The following is a 25,203-nucleotide window of genomic DNA, read 5'->3' on the forward strand; positions in this document are numbered from 1 at the left end:
AAAAAAAATGTATCTGTGTATACGATTATCAGGCCAATCATACAGAGAGAAGCCTCCGCTAGGTCTCAGAGCTCGAGATGAAACCCTGGGGGAAGATCATTTAAGCACCAAGTAGCTCACTTCTAAAACCTGGGTAATCGGATGGCCAAGACGCATGTTTCTCTCATTTGATTTTTAAATTATTCTCAAGAAACATTGACCATAGATAAGCACTCTATGATTTCTAGCAACAAGTGATAGAAAAATACACTTCCATTTCATAAACACTCCTGAGTGACTCTTCTCTACAGAGACTTCAAAGTTGAAGACTTTTGTGATTCTTTACTTTCCCCAAACTTCAAAATTAATAGAGAAGATACTGAAGAGAAAATCATTCCCCAAGTAAGAGATTATAAAGTACAACGTGCTTCTGAATTTCTTTAATAAATTTCTCTGCAATCCTCAAAATGTATGTCTTACAATGCATCTGAGAGCTGGGTGAATACATTCACAGTGGTAGACACCCCGCATGGTTGGTTAGATTTCAAGAGCTGAAACTTGACTGCCAGGGGTCAAATCCCATTTATTACCCTCAGTACCTTGGGCAAATCACCCTGACCATACTGGTCTGGGTCCCTTGTCTGAGTAACAAGAATCCTAAAAGTAATAGAGTCCCTACACTTCATAGGGTTATTGTCATGAGGATTAAATGAGTTAATCCACATTAAAGGCTTATTAGCAGTCTCCAGCACACAGAAAGGACCTGATAAATGTAAATGAGGTTAACATTATACAAAGAAAAGAAACCGTATTATAAATCATTTTAAGACAGGTTTTAAAATTTAAATTGCTGTCAGCAGATCCCTGCCTCTGCTTCCCACAAAGAGGGACTGAGACAATCTTCTTCTGAGATGATTTTTGATCTTGTGATAAAGACATAAGCTAGCATACACCCAATCAAGTCCCGTTCATACAAAACAATTCCCTGGTGTTGACAAAAAACATTATCATCTGAAATATTACCTTTGCTAAAACTCTAAACCCTCAAAGTCTATAGCTAAGAACGTAAGCAAATTAGAAGCTACTCTCTTTATGCAGCTTTCTAACAAAATTCCACATCATGAACTTCTACTAATGTTTCTTGTCCACAGATTAATAACAACCTAGTTCAAAACCACATCATTTCCTTTTTCTGCCTCATTTCCTTCAAAGTGAAACATAATTTTTTCTTGGACCTGGAATAAAAAATTCTAGATGAACTAAGCAAATCGTTACCAGAAATGCAACTTTATAATAATACTATTTCAGAGTACTCAAGAAACATAAAACATCTGTGGTGATGTTTTTGTTAATACATAAAAATAACCCAATATATACTGCATACCACCTAGATGGAAAATTGAGTCTATAACTAAAAGTGCAAACAGAAATCACTATAGATCCCATCAGTATCGGGTTTTGAAGCCCAGTTGGGAACATTTTAAGAACTGTGACACTTCTGTAAGTCTTGGTTGGAGGTCACAAACTGCTTGGCACAGATGTTTTCTTTGGCCAACACAGTATTTCAAAATTATTAAACTCAAATACCTTTAGGTGAGTCACGCCCTCTATTTACCTGACAGGCCCTTAAAGGCGTTTTATTTGGCAGACCCTGCTTAAGACCCATCCTTACAGAAAAGAGATCAAATGATAATCATTAGTTAAATGGGTCCCTCCCTCACTGATAGCCTGATAAAGTCCAGAGCCTTGGAAATTAAAGGTACTAACAGTTACATTCAGAAATTCTTCTAGTTGCTTGTTGGATTAATTGTAAATACATACTTTCAGTGCATGTATCTCGTAGTGGCTCATTTGATTAGGATCTCTGAGCTGAGCTGTTAAAAATCACTTACATCTGGATACTGAAAGAAACCAGAAAGTAGAGAGTTTTTTAAAAATGTTCTTTTGATATGAAAATTTGTACTGAAGTCCAAATTTCACATAATTTTCAAAAAATTAAAAACATTCAGTCATCGTTGGTTTTTCTTCATATAAAAGGAAGTGAATTTGCTCAATGCACTATTTAGAGAGAAACTAATTTCTACTAATGTATTTTGATGAATATTTATATATATACACATAGAGACACACGCATATATACACATATTCAGAGTAAGGACTGAGCTGACCATTATTCTCGTTCTTTTCAGTTCCATCGTACTTTCTGGGAGATTCTGTTCCACTTACAAATTAAGTCTGAGTCTAGGACCCACATAAGAGAACACTGGAGAGGTTTCCTAAAACATTAGTCCATGCTTCACTCCAAAGGTGTTAGGTTTTAGGCACTGATGAGACACAAGCTAGCAGGCTTAAGAGTCCAAACGTTAATAGTTAACTGTTCTTTACGTTAACGTGGCAGAATGCTTCCATTCACACTGAGCCAGTAAGTACACCCTTGTCTCTGGCATCCTCTTCAGAACACAAATATAAGGCACCTTGCAGTGACTTTGCTTCTGGGGCCAATGCCCCTGGACTCTCCAGGATTAGTCTCTCTGATGGTTCTGGTGAATTCTCCCTCCATCTTGGACTCGAGTGCTGTTGGGAGATTTCCCAGAGTGAAGGACATGGAGAAGGGAAACCCAGAGCAGATCTTGAGAGGGGGTCCTCTTGAAGGACTACTTCTTGGATACACCTGTTGGAAAGCACTTCCTTTTCTTTGGAATTCCGCCATTTCATCCTTCTGTTCTGAAACCAGATTTTCACCTATTGATAAAGTAATTGGACAAAATGATCACTTACATCACGTTACTTCACTTCAGCATTTTAAACTGTAATTTCTTCCACTGTGCCTTCCATAGAATACCTTATCCTGAGAGCCAGCCTAGCAAAGTCCTTGTGGCTTTTTACTTCAGAAGTTATCTGAGAAATTACTTTAGTACAGCATCTCCACACACTTATGAAACAAAACAACTGTGGTAAGCTGCTGACATCCTGAAAGTCAGACATCTTTCAAGACTGATTTAACTCTCTTCGATATTTTAAAATCTCATTTAGTCTGTGCTAAATTATTTATCCAAAGGAAATGTTATTGACTAGTAATAGCATCTGAGTGTTTATTTTGTGCCAGGTGTCAGGCCAGGCGCTCATCGTGGATTATACAATTTGATTCTCACAATGACTGAAAGAAGTCCTTATTTCACACATAAGAAAACTGAGGATTCAACACAATGAACCAGTTCAAGGTCACATAGCTAGTAAAACAGAAGCATTTAGACTAGAATCCGTGACAGTCCCACTCCAGCGCTGAGGCTCTTATAAACATTCAGACCTCATCAGAAACTTCTGGAGACTCAATTAAGATTACATTTTATAATGCTTGGATAAATTGCAGGCTTTATACAATTTTTAAGTTCGAGTACTTCCAGGATTTATCAAACTCGAAGAATTAGGCTCAATAAATAACAATTGATTGTAATTAACCTAAAAGTGCTTATGATGGTAGTTTCTAATTTGAGCCGTAACTTCTCCCACCCCACTTGAGTCTCTCTTTACTACTAACCTCCCTCTGACTGTGTCGTCAACTGTGCCTGAGCAGGAAACTTCACAACGGTTTCCTGATAGCCAATCACATTGCTTTCCTGTGCATTACACTGCACCCTTTTTTAGTAGCTTTCTAGTTTTAGAACAAAAACTGGAAAATTTTTACCTAAAGAAGTAATTATTAAAGTGTACCAACCAGATATTTCTCCCCATGAAGTAAAAAATTCTACCTGAGATGGTCTTTCCAGATTGGCAAAACAATTCTTTCATTCTTTCAATGTGATGGGCAATGTCCAAAATGGCTACAAAAGAAACCTACCACAGGCAGCTGAGCCCGAAAGACTGCCATCTCAGTTGTAATCCTGTGATTCAGGCTTTTCACAAGAAACCAGTCCTAATGCATACATAGCAGAGCATTTGCTTCTGTTCACAAACTCATTTATTATTTGCAGTAGGCATTTACTCCCAGAATGCCTGCCAACTATTTCTAATGGGTTTTCACCAAGACAGTTATTTGTTGCCATTAGTGATTTTTGTCTTTCTCATCACATTAATTATTTTCTTCTCCTCTTAGCTTTTCTGTATATCCAGAAATTTTTTGAGTAGTATCTCAATTTAAAAAAATCATGAAAGGAGTTTCTTCATAATCAGTGGCATTGGGACAAATGTACATATTTGGGAAAAATCATAAAATAAAATTTCTACCTCTCAACAAATACAAAAACAAATTCCAGATGGATTAAACAGCTAAACATAAATACAAAACTATAAAAATTCTAGAAGAAAATATAGAGATGATCATTACAGTCTTGGGGAGATGAATGTTTTCTTAAGCATGACATAAAAAAATAAGGCTACAAAGGGAAAACTAGATCTGACTACATTAAAAAAAGAGAAGTTTTTGTATAAATAAAGATGCCACAAGCATATGAAAAAGCCACAAACTACCCAAAAGAATTAAAAGCAGGGACTCAAGGAGATATTTGTACACACAATGCTCACAGTAGCATTATTCATATTAGTCAAAAGGTGGAAGCAACCCAAGTGACCACTGATGGATGAATGAATAAACAAAATGTGGTATATACATACAACTGAATATTATTCAGTCTCAAAAAGGAAGGAAATTCTGACACATGCTACACCATGGATGAAACTTGAAGACATTATGCCTCGTGAGATATTCCAGTCACAGAAGGACAAATACAGTATGATTCCACTTGTATGAGGTGCCTGGAGTAGTCAAATTCACAGAGACAGAAAGTAGAATGGTGGTTGCCTGATGCCTGCGGGGAGGGAGGAATGGGGAGTCATTGTTTAACGGGTGCAGAGTTTCAGTTTCGAGAAATGAAAAATGTTCTGGAGAGGGATGGTGTGACAGCTGCGTAACAAGCTGAATGTACTTAATGCCACTGAATCGTACACTTCAAAAAGGTTAAAATGGTAAGTTTTATGTTATGTGTATTTCACCACAATAAAAAAAAGCCACAAACTTGGAGGGGATTTTTGTGGCAGCTGTTAACAGGAAAATGTTACAAACCATAATATTCCAAATATTTTGATTAACAGCCAAAGTAATTGCTGCATATCTATCAACAAAAAGACAATAGAAAAAAAAAATGGTGCAGCCATGAAAAGGTTAAATTCAGATGAAAAATGACCAGTAAAGTGATTAAAAGATTCCCGAGTTCTGATAATTAGGAAAAAAATAACAGATACAACTGCCCATGAGGTTGGCAACATTTTCAAAAATTTAAATAGTGGAGGGATTGCAAAAAAAGGACTACTTATTAGTAAGAGTAAAGTTTGATATAATTCAATATCTTGATACAATATTTGGAAAGGAATTTTTAAATTGATCACAACTTAAAATGTACATACACTTTAACTTATAAATCCGACTCCTAGTTCCCTATCTTACAGAAATATTTTTAAAGTGCATAAAGATATGCAACAGTAAAAACTAGGAAGTAACTTAAAGCTGAGGATGGCTAAGTGAATTACAGTATATCCATGTCATGGTCTGCTCTGAGACACTCACTAAAAAAGAATGAAGTAAATGTGTATGCAGACATGGAAGGATGTATCCCATGCCATTTGAGTGGGGGAAGAAAAAGCAAAGGGCAAAACAATACTCACTGTCAGCAGCATTAATCCTAATAGCCCCCAAATGGGAACAATGCAAACACCCACCATTAGAATGGATAAACCCTGGTATATACCATGTAATACTACACAGCAATGAATGTAAACGAGCTACTGCTACAACACAGCCACGTGGATGAATCTCGCAAACACATGGTAAGTGAAAGAAGCCATATACCAAAGAAGATGTACTGAGTGATCCTATCTGTATAAAGCACAAAAACAGGCAAAACTAATCTATGCTGTTCAAAGTTCCGAAGGAGAAGGTAGTGACCGGGAGGGGGCAGGCAGGGGGCTCCTGGCCCGGTGGTAATGTTCTACCTCTTGAGCTGTGTGCTGGTGACACAAGTGATTTGTATTATCCTTCAGAAGATGTTAAAATAGATGCAGAGTGTGATGCCATTTTTATTTAAAATTATATACACGATTCTAGGTCTCAGCTTCTTCATTTGTAAAACAGAAATAGCAAAAGTAGCTACTTTTATTATCTGCAAATAACATCAAATGTAAGGGCACATAGTAGTCATTATGAAAGTATCTGTGTTTTTATGTTTGTGCGTATATGACACACATATAAGCTTATTTTAAAAATAATACATGATATGCCAATAAACTCAAACAAGAGCCATACATAAATGACAGTAGTAACCAGGGAGTTGGATTGGAAAGGGAACAGATATGTTTTCATTTTTAACTTTACCAATCTCCCTTTTGTTTGAATTTACCGTAATAAATACCATGTAGTCACTGTGTAATTAGATATAGTGTACATGCAAATAAGAAAACGTTAAATTACTTCCGAGCTGTTCGCCAAATTCAATAAGGCAAAAAGCGTTCATTCCTGAGGCACTTGAATTTTAAAAACTATATAATCGACTATGTAAAACTATGTGCCTGTGGATAACAACTGGGAGATAACATACAAATATGGAAACAGTTCGTTATCTCAGAGTGGAAATATTATGGTCATGGCCTCATAAATAGTCCTTAATAGGCTTGCTGCATTCCCTTTTCAACAGTTCCTTTTAAAGAAGATGCTATGTACTATCACGGATTTTCACACTTTCCCAGAGCACTGTCAGATCAATCCCAGCCACTTTTGATCTTTTAACACCTACCTCAAGTTCCAACTCAACCAGAATCCCCCAGCCTCCCAAACCTGCACACTTTCTCCCCTCTGACTCTGCTGTGTCTTATCCATACTAATGCCATGCAGGCCAGGCCCACTGAGCCCCCCACGTGATCCTCTCTCAGGCCCAGCAATTCCTCTGAGGATCAGGTAATTCCCATCACTAGACTCCCTAGGGGTATAGGAACCAGTCCTATGACCATCCTTTCCAGAGATGGGGATTAGTGTAAGGCTCCAGAGAGATACATAAGTTCTAGGAGAACCACTGATCTAGCTCCATTATTTGGCAGTATATCTAACCTACCAGGGGCTGTTTCCTATATTAATGTCTTATATTGTTATCTAACCGTTCATGAGGTTCTGCTTTGTTTTCCCAGTTGGTTGTATAAATTCCTGGGGTCCAAGGAGTGTTATCTTAATCAGTATTTATCAATATTCCCTCTTACCTAGCACAGTGTCTTACGCACAATAGACCACCAAGATATATCTATTGATTTTTCTGTCACAGACACAAAATTGCTCTGTGACATAGACAGAATTCCTATATTTGTCCCTGTTTTTAAAGTGAGAAACTGAGGCACAGAGCAGTCAATTAAGGTTATGGGCTCATTAGTCCCACACACGAGGAAAACACAGACTGGCTGATCTAGGTCAATTATCCTCTACCACACCTCGTACTGCTTCCTACGACTATAAAAAGTCGGGGGACAGGGGGACAGATCACTTCCCTAGGGAAAGGAAGCAAGGTTAAGACGGGTTTCATCCAAAAATAACTAGTTTAATAACATCCAAAGTTAGAAACCAGGTCATTTGTATTGAGGGAAGTACAGTAGAGCATGGTGGTTAACACAGAGCCTCTGCTAGCCCTTCAGGGCCTTTATGCTGATTCAAAGATTCCAGGTGGAAGGAGCCTTGCACCTGGAAAGTCAGTTTGACAAGCAGAGTACCTGCTGCATTTCAGTTGCTGCCATCCCTCTTAGCCAAATGGCCTTGTGCAGTGAACATCCTGCACAACTGTACATGGTGGCTCCAGGTTAAAGAGAATGCAAACTCCAGAGTCAGATTGCCTGGAGTGGGAGCCCAGTTCCAAAGCAGCTCCACTTTGTGACACTGGACCTCTGTTTACCTCTCTACATTTCCTCATCTAGAAAATGGGGATATTTCATATGGTGATTATAATAGGGATTAAATAGGAAAATGCTAGTGCCTTATACTGTTAATTATTTATAAGTAGGCCAATCTTTAAATGGAGTATGCTGCACTTCCCAAAAGGCTAGAAAGTCTCTTTCAAAATTATATGAAATATCATTGTACAAGAAAGGTTTGTAAAGGTTGCAAATGTGAAACTACTTGACTGTACTTGACATAAGCCCACAGTGCAAAATAATGAAATCTATTAAGAGGTATTTATGAGTCACTCATTCATGCCTTGATTTTGGACTGGAAATGAAGAAAAAGACAGGAAAATTGGTTCCTGCTTTTGAAGGCAATTATGTAACCTGCTTCTCTGAAAACAGAGCAAACAATGTAATGATGTAAATGCCACAAGCCTTCGCTTTTCTCTTCATTTGGGAAGAATTAATCAGGCGAAAACCTAGACCTCTTCAGCAAAGGGACCGATTTCCAAATAGGAATTGTGACATATATTTCCACCCACTAAAAAATTATGCAAGTCGTTTCAATAATGCTTCAGGGTCCAGTGCTATGCCTACTACAACAAATAGTTACCAAATGAATGGATATCATTGGATTCCTTCAGAAATCAGGAGCAGTAGATATCTTCCTGCTCATTAGTACCTGTGATTCCTTTAGTCCCAAGTTGACGGCAAGTTTCTTTCGGTCTGTTTTGCTGATATATTTCTGCTTCTGAAACATTTTCTCCAGAGCCTTTCTCTGGTCCTCAGAAAAGACAGCTCTTCTTAAAATACCCCTCCGAGCTTTGGAATTAGATTCCTGTGTCAGAAGAGGCAGCACACTCTCTTCTCCTAGAGGGGAGAAAAGATACAAAAAGCCCCATTAGCTGTAGGGAGAATTCCATCTGTCTTTTCCACGACAATACCCTCCTTCTCTGTACCATGGCCCAATTATCTCACCTCTGAACTCTGCACATGTAGAGAGCTTCTTAACCTTTTTTTGGTCGTGGACTCCACTGAGAATCTGATAAATGCTCTTTGCTCCCCATTGGGAAAAAAAAGTACATATGCTTGCCTTCCCAATTTTGCATGCCATGTCAGAAAGTCCATGGTCCCAGGTTACAAAGCTCCAATGCAGAACTAGTAGGTGGTTTAAATACTTAATTTTCCTCTAATTCTTCATTTATTTATTCATTCATTCATTGTCTCAAACTGTTGAACACTTACCATATGCCAGGCACTCCTCTCAATACTACACACTGAGAAATTAGACGTATGTTTTATCGTACTCATTACCTATAAAATCAAGTGGGAGGCATTTATTGAACCAGCGTCACAAGTGTGATGAAGTATTCCTAAGAAGAGGGTGCACCGGGAGCACAAAACGATGGGCTTAATCTTCATCTGGGATGTCAGGGAAAGCTTGCAAGAGTCAGAGATGTTTAAACTGAGAAGGAAGGTTTGGAAGACCTCCAATCACCCCCTCCCTGATTCAGTTGATCATCAACTCCTTCAGGGAAGAGACATTTACTACTTTTTCTGCCTTTCTGCAGCTAGCACAACACTGGTTCCCACCCTCTGTGAGTTTCATTCATCATTCACTATTCATTTATTCAGCTTCCAAGCTGTGGTAGGAGGAATAATGTCCTTTCCAAAGATGCCCATGTCCTAATCCCCAGAACCTGTGAACATATTACATTATATGGCAAGCGGTAATTAAGGTCGCAAATGGAATTACAGTTGCTAATCAGCTGAACTTGAGGTTAGGAGAGTATCCTGGAGTATCCACGTAGGCCCAATGTAATCACAAGGGTCCTTATAAGTGGAAGAGGGAGACCAAGAAAGGAAGTCATAGTGATAGTTTTGAAGATGCTACACTTCTTCCTTTGAAGATGGAGGAAGGGGCCATGAACCAAGAAATGCACTAGAAACTGGAAAGGCGAGGAAACAGATTCTCCCCTAGAGCCTCCGGAAGAAATGCAGTCCTGCTGACACACTGATTTTAGTTCACTGAGACTCATTTCAGGCTTCTGACCTCTATAACTGTACGATAATAAGCTTGTATTAAGACATGAGGTTTGTGGACATTTGTTACAGCAGCAAGAGGACACTAATACACTGGGTATCTGCTGAGGAAACCAGACAAACGGCACATGGTCCCCACCCTCAAGGAGTTCACCTTCTCATGGGAGGACTCCAGAATACAGGCACCAGAGGAGCAGGGACTCCAGTGTACGACTGTATCCGGTATGCATTTGGGTGTTTGATAATTATTTCTAAATAAAAAAGCAAACGCATGTCTTAAGTACTGAAATAGAATGATCCCTACAGTGCTCTGGCATCACAAAAAAGGAAGTGATGAGTTCGAGAAAATAGTTAGGTTGAGTCAAGTCTAAAAGGACAATTCAGTTCCAGAGAGAAAGAACCAAGGCCAATCCAGGCAGAGTGACTAGCATGTCTCAAAGCACCAAAGCACAAAGGAATAAAGTCTCTCCAAGGAAAAGTAAGCAGTCTGCAAGGCCTTGGAAGGGCATGAAACAGAGGGTGCAAGCTGGCAACCGTATCCAGCCTGCAGACGGGCTTTGTTTAGCGTGTTGGTTAAAAATTCTGAGTTAGTTGTTTACATTTAATAACTGGGAGGTTTCTTATGAAGTCCAGGTTTCCAACATCTCTTCAAAGGTAACCACACTAGGCTCACCTTCCCATAAAGCAGAGATCTACCATAGTGAGTGGCAGGTGCCCTCTTTAGATGGAGCATGTGGTCCCCAGTTTGCTATAGCCTCACCTAACTTGCTTTTCTTTTTTTTTTTTTTTGCGGTAGACGGGCCTCTCACTGTTGTGGCCTCTCCCACTGCAGAGCACAGGCTCCGGACGCGCAGGCTCAGTGGTCATGGCTCACGGTCCCAGCCGCTCCGCGGCATGTGGGATCCTCCCGGACCGGGGCACGAACCCGTGTCCCCTGTATCGGCAGGTGGACCCCCAACTACTGCGCCACCAGGGAAGCCCTAACTTGCTTCTTATCTGACAGGCTGTTGAAGACATCTAGACCTCTGGCACAGAGATTATGGAGTGGAATCGAGCCAGACCATAGAGGACTACAAGGGTTTGGAACATTACCCAATAGTTAGTGAAGACCAATAGAATATGTTTAAGCAGGGTGTGACATGATAATAATAAACCTACACTGAGCACTTCCTCTGTACTCATACTTACTATGTTAAGTCGCTGACATGCATTATTTCATTTAATCCTCCCAACCTACCTATGCCATGAATGCTACTATTATTCTTCCCATTTCACAGATGAATAAAAAGAAGCTTAGGTAGCTTACGGAACTTTGTCCAAGGTCACATGGCTAGGGCTTCAAACCCAGGAATACTGATTCCAAAACAAATGCTCTTAACCCTACAGTGGACTGACACAATCTGACTTGTATTTTAGAAGAAAAATGTCAATAAGTGGATAAATCTCGTCAATTTTACCTCTGTAATATAATAGCTTCCCTTCCTATTTGTTTAAAAGATTGTAAATATCTCCCAGCTAGTCTCTCAGCTCTGGGTTGTGCCTCATTCTGATTCATCCTGACATTCCCAGAACTACTGGCCTCTCCCTCTTTCTTCCAGGTCTGTAACACCTGCATCTCCGTAGAAATGCCAGAGCCCCTGGGATGTAATCAAGCCCAGTTCTTTACAAAAGTCTACTTTTACTGATGCCCTTCCCATTCATCCTCTCATGGGATCTTGGTTAATTCTCCATCTACAGAACCAATTATTTTTGCCTCTCTCACACCCAGGTCATAGCTGGAAGTCAGGCTTTGGCACCTGGATTCACTATTTCTTAGAGATTTGAATCGTTTTATGCAATATTTGTCAGTAATAAAAATAGTATAAACATCTCAATATGTTCATATCTTTCTAAATACTTTTCTTCTCTGAACTATCCTTTGTATAGAGACCATGGAATTGGCCCTTCTGCACTATTTCAGATCACAGATTCATCTCGTGAGATGGTGTCTCTCTAGGAAGCCTCAGGACAAAAGTCTCTGGAGGATGGAAGAACTGGGTTTGGATCTCAGCACTTGGAATGAGTTACTCTTTCAGTTTATTTTCGGAGTTTCTTTAAGGATTTGATGAAATAGCACAAAACATTTCCAGTGCCTAGCCCACAATAAGGATCCCTCAAATCTATTTCACTTGCCCCTGTTGAATTTCATTTTATTCTTATAAGAATCATATGCCACAGACATCCTCTGTACGGATGAAGAAGTGTTCAGAGCAGTTAAGTTCAAAGCAGCACGAAGGACACAGATCTCAGTGACAGCAAGACCTTCTAAATCCAAATTCTTGGCTCCTTTCTATGCTTCCCCACACTCTTTCTTGATGGGTCAAGAATGGGAAGAAAGAAACATTTATAAACATAGCCAGAGCTCCTGCCTGTGTCTATGGGCTTCTGCTCCCTGTCCTGGGTCAGTCTGTGAGCCTGGACCATATAGCACCTCCTATACAACCTGGCAACAGTGTCCTCAGATTCCAGCATCCCCTTCTCACTTCCTATTTTGATCTGGAATTCTTAATTTGTAACTGTATACAATCTACCATTATTAAAGCCATATGTACTAAAAATTAGGAAAGAAACTTAAATATCCGAAGTTAAAGAAATGCATAAGCACATTATGCTATATCTACTAGGTGAAATTGTAAAGAACCACTAAAGATGATGACTAGGAAGATGAGGCAGCAGCAAAACAAACAAACAAACAAAAAACATTATCTGCTCAAAGCTAAGTAAAAATGCAGAGAAAAAAGACTGAAAGGCAAAAATACCCCACTAAGATAGGATACTGTTGTAGAGTTATGGACAAATAATTCACCTCCACTCTACATTTTAAGTCTGGCTCAGTTTTCTAAGGAAAACAAGCAAACGTTGTAGTAACCTTCTGGGGAGTAATCTGGCCAAGTGATTGAGTCGTCGCTGAGTGACACCTGAAAATGAATCCACTCCATCCTTCACAGAGGCTCACAGTTGATAAGGAGAGGTCCGAGAAGAACAGAGACAGCCAAGGTACAAGTGAGATAAACACCCGCAGACCACCACATAGGAAGCTTTTAAGCACCAGATAAGAAGCCACTTAGTCTTGGAGGCCAAGAGAGTGAGTCCTGAGAGAGAAGAGCTGCCAGAAGACTAGCAATTCCTCTTGCTGGCCATCTTGACAAAGGTGGGCAGAGAGAGGGACTGACATTTGCAGACGCATGAGTGGGGTGAGGACGAGTGTGAAACGTGGTAAATCTAGGAATCTCACACGGCTTGGAACTTCCAGACTGCAGGGGATGAGCGGGAAGAACACAGGACATTAGCTGGCAGGTAGATTAGGGCCAGGGGTGACTGAAACAAATCTAAGGGATAATTTGCCACAGAGGAAAGCCTTTCAAGGACTTGACCAACTTAGTATTTTAGAAAGGCCAATACTTTTTGAGCTAATACAACCTTTTACTTTTTTAAATAATTTTATTTTGTTCTTATTGAAGTATAGTTGATTTACAATGTTGTGTTAGTTTCAGGTGTACAGCACAGTGATTCAGTTTTTTATATATAGTCTTTTTCAGATTCTTTTCCCTTATAGGTTATTACAAACTACTGAGTATATATAGTTCCCTGTGCTATACAGTAGGTCCTTGTGGGTTATCTATTTTATAATACAACTTTTTAAATCTGTATAGAAATACAAACAAATTTTTGGACCAATAAAGCTAGTTTAAAAAAAAAAATCCGCCTACATTTTTTTCTAAGCCGAGGTTTTATACATAGGGATCATGATTTTACTCATTTTCACCCCTTCTTCTCCAAGATCTACATGTTTACATAAAACAATGGGGTAACACATTTAAATGCCCCTACGGCTTTTAATAGGAACCTACAGGTTTTCCTATTGAGTTATGTTTAAGTGAAGAGAAAGAAGAGTCCCTTCAAGGGGATCTACAGATAAATTATTCTCACCAACATGGTAAAAGCTAACGTTGAAGGGTCGTGCACACAAAGCAGACCTCAATCTCTGAAAGACAGAGCTGGAGTGGTTGTGAAGGTCAGAGGGTTAACTCCTGGGTCTGGTCTTTGGGATTCGGTGCCCTATAACAAACACGAGTACAACCACTGAACAAGCAAAAACCATGGCAAAGATAAAGAAGATTCCGTTTTTCCTTTCTTTGCTAGTTGCCTGGTTTCTCTTTGCATTGCTCTCAATACACAAATTGCGCTTGTTTTCATAAACGGAGGTGGCTCAGTTTCCTACAAGAAGCATGTGACAAGATGCTACTTCTACCACTGATGCTCCTCTCCTTGTCTCCCCCATGAGTCTTTTGTGGGCTGTCTCTGGATCTAACCATAAACTACCCTATACCATCTTCCTACCTTCTAAATCTAGGAATATGGGCTCAATTACACCTGCGAAACATAGTGACTTCAAGAACTTGTTGGTAATTCAAAAATCTCTCAGAAGCTACCGAAAAGTTATAAGCAACAAACACCTCTGATTATTCCTAAATTCATGACAAAAGTCTGATTTATATGGAAACTTACAGGTGACAAAAATAAATAAATAAATAAATAATATAAAAATAACAATGAAAAGGGACAGAGTTTAAGGCATACAGTAGAAAAGACACTTTAAAATCCAGGGCCGCCAATTCAAGGTGCTATAGGCTCTGCTAATTTGCGAATATCATTATTATTATTTTATAATGTAGCTTCCATATATATTTGGGGCTCAACATGCGCTGATGTATGTGGCAACGACAGGCAGCATGGCATGAAATCTTTACCACAATCCCCAGAGGTACATATTATCATCCCCATTTTCCACAGGAAGAAACTGAGGCTCTGGAAAGATAAGTTGTGCAATTGAGGTCATACACCCAAGCAGAGTGAGGCCAATCAATGCTCTTTAAAATTATACCAAAGATTGTGAAAATTACAGATGTGCCGGGAAAGAGGTCGGGAGGTAGGGAGAGTCATTAAAATGGCAGAATGACCTAGTATAGAAAAGTTTACAAAGGCCTAATTCCCTGCATCCTGAGACAGCCCCCATGTACCACACCCCCCTGGGAATCCCTGTGTGCAGTGCCTTGTGAAGGGCATTTTGAACAGAGGTGTGCTGTGTGTGAACGATACAGTACGGGGTGGGGGGCAGCGAAGAGCAATAGAGAAACACAGCAGTAGATAGGCCTCTGTCTACCCCAAGGTAGGCTACTACTACTACTTACGAACATTTGGGGAGAAAGGGAACCCCATTCCAGGAACGACCCTCAAATACTTTCACTGCCACTGTGGAACTGCTGAATAGAGCCATCAACTTGGAAAATCTATTGTCTTCGAGTCTCTGACTCCTTTAAACTTTCTTCCTGGTTGACCAAGTGTCATTTATCTCCCTTCACTATTGAGAAGTCAAAACCTATGTTCAGCTTATCACACATACACAACTATGTTTTCACCACAATAATTAGGCTTCTTTCTCTGTTAGCACAAAATGCTGCATCCCTCTGAAAATCTTAGAGTTCTAAAGATAAATCCTTATAAAAGAAGCTCTCAGGCAGCCTTTTATGGATTTCCATAGGTCTTGATCAGTTCCCCAAGCCCACTCACTGCTCCAGCTGAGAGCAGGAAACATCCAGGTCAGGTGGTAAGAAGACCCATCAGAGCACTGCCACCTTTGACAGTGTCACTCATAGGACGAACCTACAGTAATAAAAATAAGGTCCTTTCCCTGCTGCCTTCAACAAAATCCTAAATTCAAATTTGGAGAGTATTCTATGTTCTTTTAAGTTTTAATGAGAAAGGGAAGATAGTAAAATGATCTCAAAACGCAGAATCTAAGTTCACCTCCCAAGAAAAAGGGAGAGCAATTTAACCCAGAAGAATATTTCCTCACTCATATTTTTATAAAGCTGCTCCAAATTTAAACTTTGTCTTTTAATGCATAAAATTCTTGAAAGGTCAAATTCAAGTTGGGTACTCAAAGACAAAACGAAATCATTATCTCATTAATTCAATTAGCTATTCTACAAAATTAAGACTCCTATACATTTTCATGTAGTCTTTTCCTTAAGGTCATTCTCTGCATAACTTCTACAACTTTCCATCTCATTTTATGAAGTATGTTATTTTGAAAAGAACCTTATGGATATATTACCAAAGATTTGCCTTACACTGCTTTGGGGGAGAGGAGAACTTTTACCACTGCCTTTAAATTTTTCCCCACTGTAAGGATTGTGCTTAAATACCCTATTAAACTATTTATTATATGTGAGAAGGGCACTAGATGAATGATTGTTTCCACAGTGCCACAAGTCAATCATAAATCTAAAAGGTTAACAAGAGAAACTAAATCAATTTTAAACAAGTGAATCATGTTAACAGTCAAAATGGTATTTCACTTGCTAGCTGAGGATGTGTTGCTCTAATCCTACACCTTTTAGAAAGAGTGAAGTCAACATTGTGAAACAATGATGAGGGCCACTGATTTCATCTCTTAGTAAAATTTTTAGTGTAAACCATAATTTTGGCTATCCGAACTGAAATACAAAATAATACAAAATTACTTCAACAGTTCATTTTCCTTCTTTCGTACAAACGGAAAAAAACTTAAATGCTTAGGCATAAAATCATTCTTCCTATTAAAAAAAGAAGAAGAAAAGAAAATCTAGTAAATGCCTTAAATTAAAAAGCTTACCGGGCAGTTGTAAGTCTTATTAACTGTTCCTTGGTATCATTATTATTTATGTAATATTCTTAATTGAAAGCCTAAATCCACCATTTCATTATTATTTGCTGCCAATACAGTGAACATCATAAATAAGAAAATCAGAAATTCATTTCAGATTTATCACCAATGAGACACCAATGTTTATTAAGAACACTTGTGGCATCTCTATGCTGTTTTATTTATTTATTTTTTTTTCTAGTGTTCTTTCTTTTTTTTTAAACATCTTTATTGGAGTATAATTGCTATACAATGTTGCGCTAGTTTCTGCTGTATAACAAAGTGAATCAGCTATATGCATACGTATATCCCCATATCCCCTCCCTCTTGCGTCTCCCTCCCACCCTCCCTATCCCACCCCTCTAGGTGGTCACAAAGCACCGAGCTGATCTCCCTGTGCTATGCGGCTGCTTCCCACTAACTATCTATTTTACATTTGGTAGTATATGTATGTCAATGTTACTCTCTCACTTCGTCCCAGCTTACTCTTCCCCCTCTGCATGTCCTCAAGTCCATTCTCTATGTCTGGGTCTTTCTTCCTGTCCTGCCCCTAGGTTCATCAGAACATTTTTATTTTCTTTAGATTCCATATATATGTGTTAATATACAGTATTTTTCTCTTTCTGACTTACTCCACTCTGTATGACAGACTCTAGGTCCATACACCTCACTACAAATAACTCAATTTTGTTTCTTTTTATGGCTGAATAATATTCCACTGTATGTATGTGCCACATCTTCATTATCCATTCATCTGTTGATGGACACTTAGGTTGCTTCCATGTCCTGGCTATTGTAAATAGTGATGCAATGAACATTGTGGTACATGACTCTTTCTGAATTACGGTTTTCTCAGGGCATATGCCCAGTAGTGGGATTGCTGTGTTGTATGGTAATTCTATTTTTAGTTTTTTAAGGAACCTCCATACTGTTCTCCATAGTGGCTGTATCAATTTACATTCCCACCAACAGTACAAGAGGGTTCCCTTTTCTCCACACCCTCTCCAGTATTGTTTGTAGGTTTTTTGATGATGGCCATTCTGACAGTGTGAAGTGATACCTCATTGTAGTTTTGCTTTGCATTCCTCTAATGACTTGTGATGTTGAGCAGCTTTTCATGTGTTTGTTGGCAATCTGTATATCTTCTTTGGAGAAGTGTCTATTTAGGTCTTCTGCCCATTTTTGGATTGGGTTGTTTGTTTTTTTGATGTTGAGCTGCTTGTATATTTTGGAGATTAATCCTTTGCCGGTTGCTTCGTTTGCAAGTATTTTCTACCATTCTGAGGGGTGTCTTTTCATGTTGTTTATGATTACCTTTGCTATGCAAAAGCTTCTACGTTTCATTAAATCCCGTTTATTTTTGTTTTTATTTCCATTTCTCTAGCAGGTGGGTCAAAAAGGATCTTGCTGTGATTTATGTCATAGAGTGTTCTGCCTATGATTTCCTCTAAGAGTTTTATCGTGTCTGCCTTACATTTAGGTCTTTAATCCATTTTGAGTTTACTTTTGTGTATGGTGTTAGGAAGTGTTCTAATTTCACTCTTTTACATGTAGGTGTCCAGTTTCCCCTGCACCACTTATTGAAGAGGCGATCTTTTCTCCATTGTATACTTTTGCCTCCTTTATCAAAGATAAAGTGACCATATGTGTGTGGGTTTATCTCTGGGCTATCTACCCTGTTCCATTGATCTATATTTCTGTTTTTGTGCTAGTACCACACTGTCTAGATTACTGTAGCTTTGTAGTATAGTCTGAAGTCCAGGAGCCTGATTCCTCCAGCTCCATTTTTCTTTCTCAAGATTGCTTTGGCTATTCGGGGCCTTTTGTGTTTCCATACAAATTGTATAATTTTTTGTTCTAGTTCTGTGAAAACTGCCTTGGTAGTTTGATAAGGATTGCACTGAATCTGTGGATTGCTTTGGGTAGTATAGTCATTTTCACAATGTTGATTCTTCCAATCCCAGAACATGGTATATCTCTCCATCTGTTTGTATAATCTTTAATTCCTTCCATCAGTGTCTTATAGTTTTCTGCATACAGGTCTTTTCTCTCCCTAGGTAGGTTTATTCCTAGGTATTTTATTCTTTTTGTTGCAATGGTAAATCGGAGTGTTTCCTTAATTTCTCTATCAGATTTTTCATCATTAGTGTACAGGAATGCAAGAGATTTCTCTGCTTTAATTTTGTATCCTGCTACTCTCCCACATTCATTGATTAGCTCTCGTAGTTTTCTGGTAGTATCTTTAGGATTCTCTATGTATAGTATCATGTCATCTACAAACAGTGACAGGTTTACTTCTTCTTTTCTCATTTGGATTCCTTATATTTTTTCTTCTTCTTTGATTGCAGTGGCTAAAACTTCCAAAACTATGTTGAATAATACTGATGAAAGTGGGCAACCTTGTCTTGTTCCTGATCTTAGAGGAAATGGTTTCAGTTTTTCACCATTGAGAACAATGTTGGCTGTGTGTTTGTCATATATGGCCTTTATTATGTTGAGGTAGGTTCCCTCTATGCCTGCTTTCTGGAGGGTTATCATAAATGGGTGTTGAATTTTGTCGAAAGCCTCTTCTGCATCTATTGAGATTATCATATGATTTTTATTGTTCAATTTGTTAATATGGTGTATCACATTGACTGATTTGCATATATTGAAGAATCCTTGCATCTCTGGAATAAACCCCACTTGATCATGGTGTATGATCCTTTAATGTGCTGTTGGATTCTGTTCGTTAGCATTTTGTTGAGGATTTTTGCATCTATGCTCATCAGAGATATTGGCCTATAGTTTTCTTTGTTTGTGACATCTTTGTCTGGTTTTGGTCTCAGGGTGATGGTGGCCTCATAGAATGAGTCTGGGAGTGTTCCTCCCTCTGCTATATTTTGGAAGAGTTTGAGAAGGATAGGTGTTAACTCTTCTCTAAATGTTTGATAGAATTCACCTGTGAATCCATCTGGTCCTGGGCTTTTGTTTTTTGGAAGATTTTTAATCACAGTCTCAATTTCAGTGCTTGTGATTGGTCTGTTTATATTTTCTATTTCTTTCTGGTTCAGTTTCGGAAGGTTGTGCTTTTCTACGAATTTGTCCATTTCTTCCAGGTTGTGCATTTTACTGGCATATAGTAGCGTCTAGTAATCTCTCATGATCATTTGTATTTCTGCAGTGTCAGCTGTTACTTCTTTTTCATTTCTAATTCTGCTGATTTGAGTCTTCTTTTTTTTTCTTGATGAGTCTGGCTAATGGTTTATCAATTTTGTTTATCTTCTCAAAGAACCAGCTTTATTTTTATTGATCTTTTGTATTTCTTTTTCATTTATTTCTGATCTGATCTTTAGGATTTCTTTCCTTCTGCTAACTTTGGGTTTTTTTTGTTCTTCTTTCTTTAATTGCTTTAGATGTAAGGTTAGTTTGTTCATTTGAAATTTTTCTTGTTTCCTGAAGTAGGATTGTATTGCTATAAACTTCCCTCTTAGAACTGCTTTTGTTGCATCCCATAGGTTTTGGGTCATCGTGTTTTCACTGTCATTTGTTTCTAGGTATTTTTTGATTTCCTGTTTGATTTCTTCAGTGATCACTTCGTTATTTAGTAGCATATTGTTTAGCCTCCATGTGTTTGTATTTTTTAGTTTCTTTCCTGTAACTGATATTTAGTCTCATAGTGTTGTGGTTGGAAAAGATACTTGATATGATTTCAATTTTCTTAAATTTACCAAGGCTTGATTTGTGACCCAAGATATGGTCTATCCTGGAGAGTGTTCCATGAGCACTTGAGAAGAAAGTGTATTCTGTTGTTTTTGGATGGAATGTCCTATAAATATCAATTAAATCCATCTTGTTTAATGTGTCATTTAAAGCTTGTTTTTCCTTATTTATTTTCACTTTGGATGATCTGTCCATTGGGGTGTTAAAGTCCCCTGCTATGACTGTGTTACTGCCAATTTCCCCTTTTATGCCTGTTAGAATTAGTCTTATGTATTGAGGTGCTCCTATACTGGGTGCATAAATATTTACAATTGTTATATCTTCTTGGATTGATCCCTTGATCATTATGTAGTGTCCTTCTTTGTCTCTTGTAATAGTCTTTATTTTAAAGTCTATTTTGTCTGATATGAGTATTGCTACTCCAGCTTTCTTTTGATTTCCATTTGCATGGAATATCTTTTTCCATCCCCTCACTTTCCATCTGTATATGTCCCTAGGTCTGAAGTGGGTCTCTTCTAGACAGCATATATATGCATCTTGTTTTTGTATCCATTCAGCCAGTCTATGTCTTTTAGTTGGAGCATTTAATCCATTTACATTTAAGGTAATTATCGTATATATGCTCCTATTACCATTTTCTTAATTACTTTGGGTTTGTTTTTGTAGGTCTTTTACTTCTCTCGTGTTTCCTGCCTAGAGAAGTTCCTTTGCATTTGTTGTAAAGCTGGTTTGGTGGTGCTGAATTCTCTTAATTTTTGCTTGTCTGTAGAGGTTTTAATTTCTCCATCAAATCTGAATGAGATCCTTGCTGGGTAGAGTAATCTTGGTTGTAGGTTTTTCCCTTTCATCACTTTAAATATGTCCTGCCACTCCCTTCTGGCTTACAGTTTCTGCTGAAAGATCAGCTGTTAACCTTATGGGGATTCCCTTGTATGTTATTTGTTGCTTTTAATATTTTTTCTTTGTATTTAATTTTTGATAGTTTGAATAATATGTGTCTTGGTGTGTTTCTCTTTGGGTTTATCCTGTATGGTACTCTCTGCACTTCCTGGACTTGATTGACTAGTTCCTTTCCCATGTTAGGGAAGTTTTCGACTATATCTCTTCAAATATTTTCTCAGACCCTTTCTTTTTCTCTTCTTCTGGGACCCCTATAATTTGAATGTTCATGCGTTTAATGTTGTCCCAGAGGTCTATGAGACGACCCTCAATTCTTTTCATTATTTTTTCTTTATTCTGCTCCCTGACAGTTATTTCCACCATTTTATCTTCCAGCTTATTTATCTGTTCTTCTGCCTCAGTTATTCTGCTATTGATTCCTTCTAAAGTATTTTTAATTTCAGTAATTGTGTTAGTCATAACTGTTTGTTTGCTCTTTAGGTCTTCTAGATCTTTGTTAAATGTTTTTTGTATTTTCTCCATTCTGTTTCTGAGATTTTGGATCATCTTTACTATCATTACTCTGAATTCTTTCTCAGGTAGGTTGCCTATTTCATCTTCATTTATTTGGTCTTGTAGGTTTTTACCTTGCTCCTTCGTCTGTAATGTAATTTTTTGTTGTTTCTTTTTTTTTTTTTTTTTTTGATGGATGGTACTGTATTCCTGTCTTACTGGTTGTTTGGACTGAGACATCCAGCAGTGGAGTTTGCAGGCAGTTGGATAGAGCTGGGTTTTGGAGCTTAGATGAGGACCTCCGGGAGTCCTCACTCCGATCAATATTCCCTGGGGTCTGAGGTTCTCTGTTAGTCCAGCAGTTTGGACTCTGAGCTCCCTGCACAGGAGCTCGGGCCCAACCTCTGGTCTGGGAACCAAGATCCCACAAGCTTCGTAGTGCAGTAAAAAAAAAAAAAAAGAAAGAAAGAAAGAAAGGAAAGAGCAGTACAATATCAAAGAATAAAAAACAAAATAAAATTAGAATGATAAAAAATACATTAGGAAAAATAAAACTATAATTGGAACAACTGCAACAAAGTAAAATAAAACCACACCAGAAAAAAGAAAAGGAAAAAAAAGGGGGGGAGGGGAAACAAGCCAAAAGGAGAGAACAATAACAAAGTATAAAGAATAAAATAAAATTGGAAAAATAAAAGAATTGAAAAAATAAAAATATAAAAGAATCAACCACAATGAATCAATAAGGTAAAACAATCCCAATCTAAAAGAGGAAAAAAGAAAAAAAAAATTAGCCTTGACTATGGGGGCAGAATTTAGGCAGGGGTGGAACTTAGGCAGGGGCGGGGTTTAGGGTGGGACGGGACCTAGGTGGGTGGGGGGGCTACGTTTGAGCATGGGGTGGAGCCTCTGCTTAGGACCTGCGTGGAATAGGAGAGGGAGCACGTCAAAAGGAGGGACTCTGGAGTGTGTAGTTCCGGAGTTTGGAAGTAGCGCCCTGAGTGAGGGTGTATGGGTGGGGTTTGGGTTCTGCATGGCAGGAGCGAGGGTCCAAGGGCAGAGGATTAGGCCCGGGAGCCCAACAGGCTTTCCGGTGCCTAAGTGGACAGGGAAAGCACTGGCTGCGTTCCTCCACGCCCCCCACCCCCATCTCCCCCAGGTTCTCCCCTGTCACCACTGCTGGACCCGTAACCGTGGGTCAGTCCCACTGGGTTTAGGCACTCCTCCCCTCCCCCAGCCACCCCTCGGGGTGCTGGTCCTGGAGGTCTGGCCTTTACTTTTGCTCCCCCTTCCCTCCCTCCCGCTCCCTCAGGACCTGCATGGCTGGAGGGGGCCTTGGTGGGCAGAGGATCAGGCCCGGGATCTCAGCAGGTTCCTGGGGGCCCAAGTGGGCAGGAGAAACCTGGCCATACTCCCTTTTGATCCTCTGCCCTCCCAATGGTTCCCCAATTTCCCCCTTCGGGTGTGGGATCCCTTCCCCTCACCCAGCCGCCCCTCAGGGGTGCCAGTCCCATCCCGCCTCCACTTTTCCTCCCCCTTCCTTCCCCCAATGACCCATGTCCTACCCGGTCACTGGGGCCTCCTCCCATCCCCTTAGGTTTCCGAGGTTCCCCACCGGTGCCTGGTAGGTGCCCTAGTTGTGCCGAGACGCGAATTCCGCATCCTCCTAGTACGCCATGTTGACTCCACCCTTCTATGCTGTTTTAAAATGCCAACTTAGAAATGGAGACAAACCAAGTGCATTCTCATCCTCAGTCTGAACTGTGCTGATTTTCCCCTTGTACGTTTTATTAAATGAAAAAGATAAACACAGGGCTTTGTAAGCCTCCAGAGATAGACACCACAATTTACAACAGCTACACAAAGGCATAAAGTGGGAAGGGCTGAGAAGCAGATGGAGAAAAATGAGACATGCTTAGGGTGATTTTTTTCAAGCAGTCAGGAAGATGAGGTTGTCTAGAAAATGACTTTGGACCTACTTTTATGTGCTCTATTTAGTAAACTGGCCTGGGCATTAGTATGCTTTTATGGCTTAGGAACTCATTAAAACAGTACTATAAAATGAATATACACACACATTCACGCATACATGAATGTCCACCTGTTACATGCAATATTTTGGTACATTGCCCCTTACCTGTCTATATTTCCAGAGAGTTTCTAAAGTAGAAGACCAGTATTATACCAGGGTGAAAACACTGAAACTAGGGATTGGACCTCTTTCAATCACCACCCCTGGAATACCACACTGAAGATTTAATTCCACAGAGATGCCACCATGCTGTGGTATCAGATATTTGGGGTTTAAGTCTCTACTCCAGGCATCCTTTCCTGATACTCTAATATATGGTGATAAATGTCTCCTTAATCTGTACAACAGTTTTCAATTATCCTCACAGGAGACCACCTTGAAGGAGCGAGAAAAAGGTTTAGTCATGGTTTCTATTTTTCTATTTGAATCAATACATTCTAGTTAAATGGACAATTAATAGGTCACTTCCAAAATAGTGTATCAGTCCTGGTTAATAAACAATCCCCACAGTGGACAATGGGCCCTATGTATTCAGCAAGTCCTGTATACACTCAGCTCATCCACTAAATCCTTTTTCAGGTGGACAGGGTTGTATGGGAAGATGAGCTAGAATGAGTCTATAAAAGTCAGTTTCATTCACCGCTTTATTTTTCAGCCAAGTGCTTTAAATGGTGTCCAGAAATTCACTTGGAATGTGAGACAGGAGAAAAGACTGACACACAGAGCCTTGCTTTATGACCATACAAAAGGGCAACTGACCCTTGCCCGAGCCTTTTCCCTGTGAAATGGTTCCGAAAGTTCATCTGCACAGTGAAAAATCGTGGTGAGGTCGCGTGTGGATGAGTCAAGTGAAAGTGACGATTGGTCACGGGTCTGTCACCCATTGTGGCCGGGTCCCGGCCATGTAAAGTGCTCTGTGGGAAAGTATCAGCCCCCTAAAGAGATGCTCAGAAGCTTGCAGCTCATTAAATGGCCAGCATTTGCTGCCTCACTTGTCAGGAATCATTCTGTTGAGCAACTGCTCTCCTGAAACATTCATAAAACACATGCAGAGAGGCAACAGGGAATCTGAATTCAACCGTGATACAGCTCTGGACTTCCACCTGACTCTACTCCTATTTCACTTTTCACCTGACAGAGCTGTTAATCTGAATCAATGTTTTCTCTTGGGCAGCTGAGATAAATGCACCCCTCCTCTGGACTTCTTTATCATAAACTCAAATCCTCTGTCTACAGATTCTTAGCTGACCTAGAAATCTCAAGATCAGGTGAATTTTATTTCTTTTTATTTTCAGTTAGACATTTTTTTCTTTGTGCGTGTGAGAGTGTGTGTGTGCTCTTCAAGTTTTTGAAAGTTGTCATTCTCCCTCTACCCTGCACACTATTACAATTGTGTAATGTTTGAAAAGTTCTCTTGAAA

General features: G+C 39.3%; 1 protein-coding gene across 1 annotated transcript in view; it reads right to left on the minus strand.

Annotated features, from left to right (window-relative positions):
* Positions 1-285: 285 nt before the first annotated feature.
* Positions 286-25,203, minus strand: part of DBX2 (developing brain homeobox 2) — a 41,029-nt gene continuing 16,111 nt past the window's right edge. The window contains exons 3-4 of the mRNA XM_060026176.1: positions 8,570-8,757; positions 286-2,721 (exon numbers count right to left, since the gene is read on the minus strand). Coding sequence (XP_059882159.1) covers positions 2,389-2,721; positions 8,570-8,757 — 521 coding nt within the window. The 3' untranslated portion in view covers positions 286-2,388. The remainder of the gene's footprint in view (positions 2,722-8,569; positions 8,758-25,203) is intronic.

The sequence above is a fragment of the Delphinus delphis genome, chromosome 11 (assembly GCF_949987515.2).
Source record: "Delphinus delphis chromosome 11, mDelDel1.2, whole genome shotgun sequence".
In the NCBI taxonomy this organism is placed as follows: domain Eukaryota; kingdom Metazoa; phylum Chordata; class Mammalia; order Artiodactyla; family Delphinidae; genus Delphinus; species Delphinus delphis.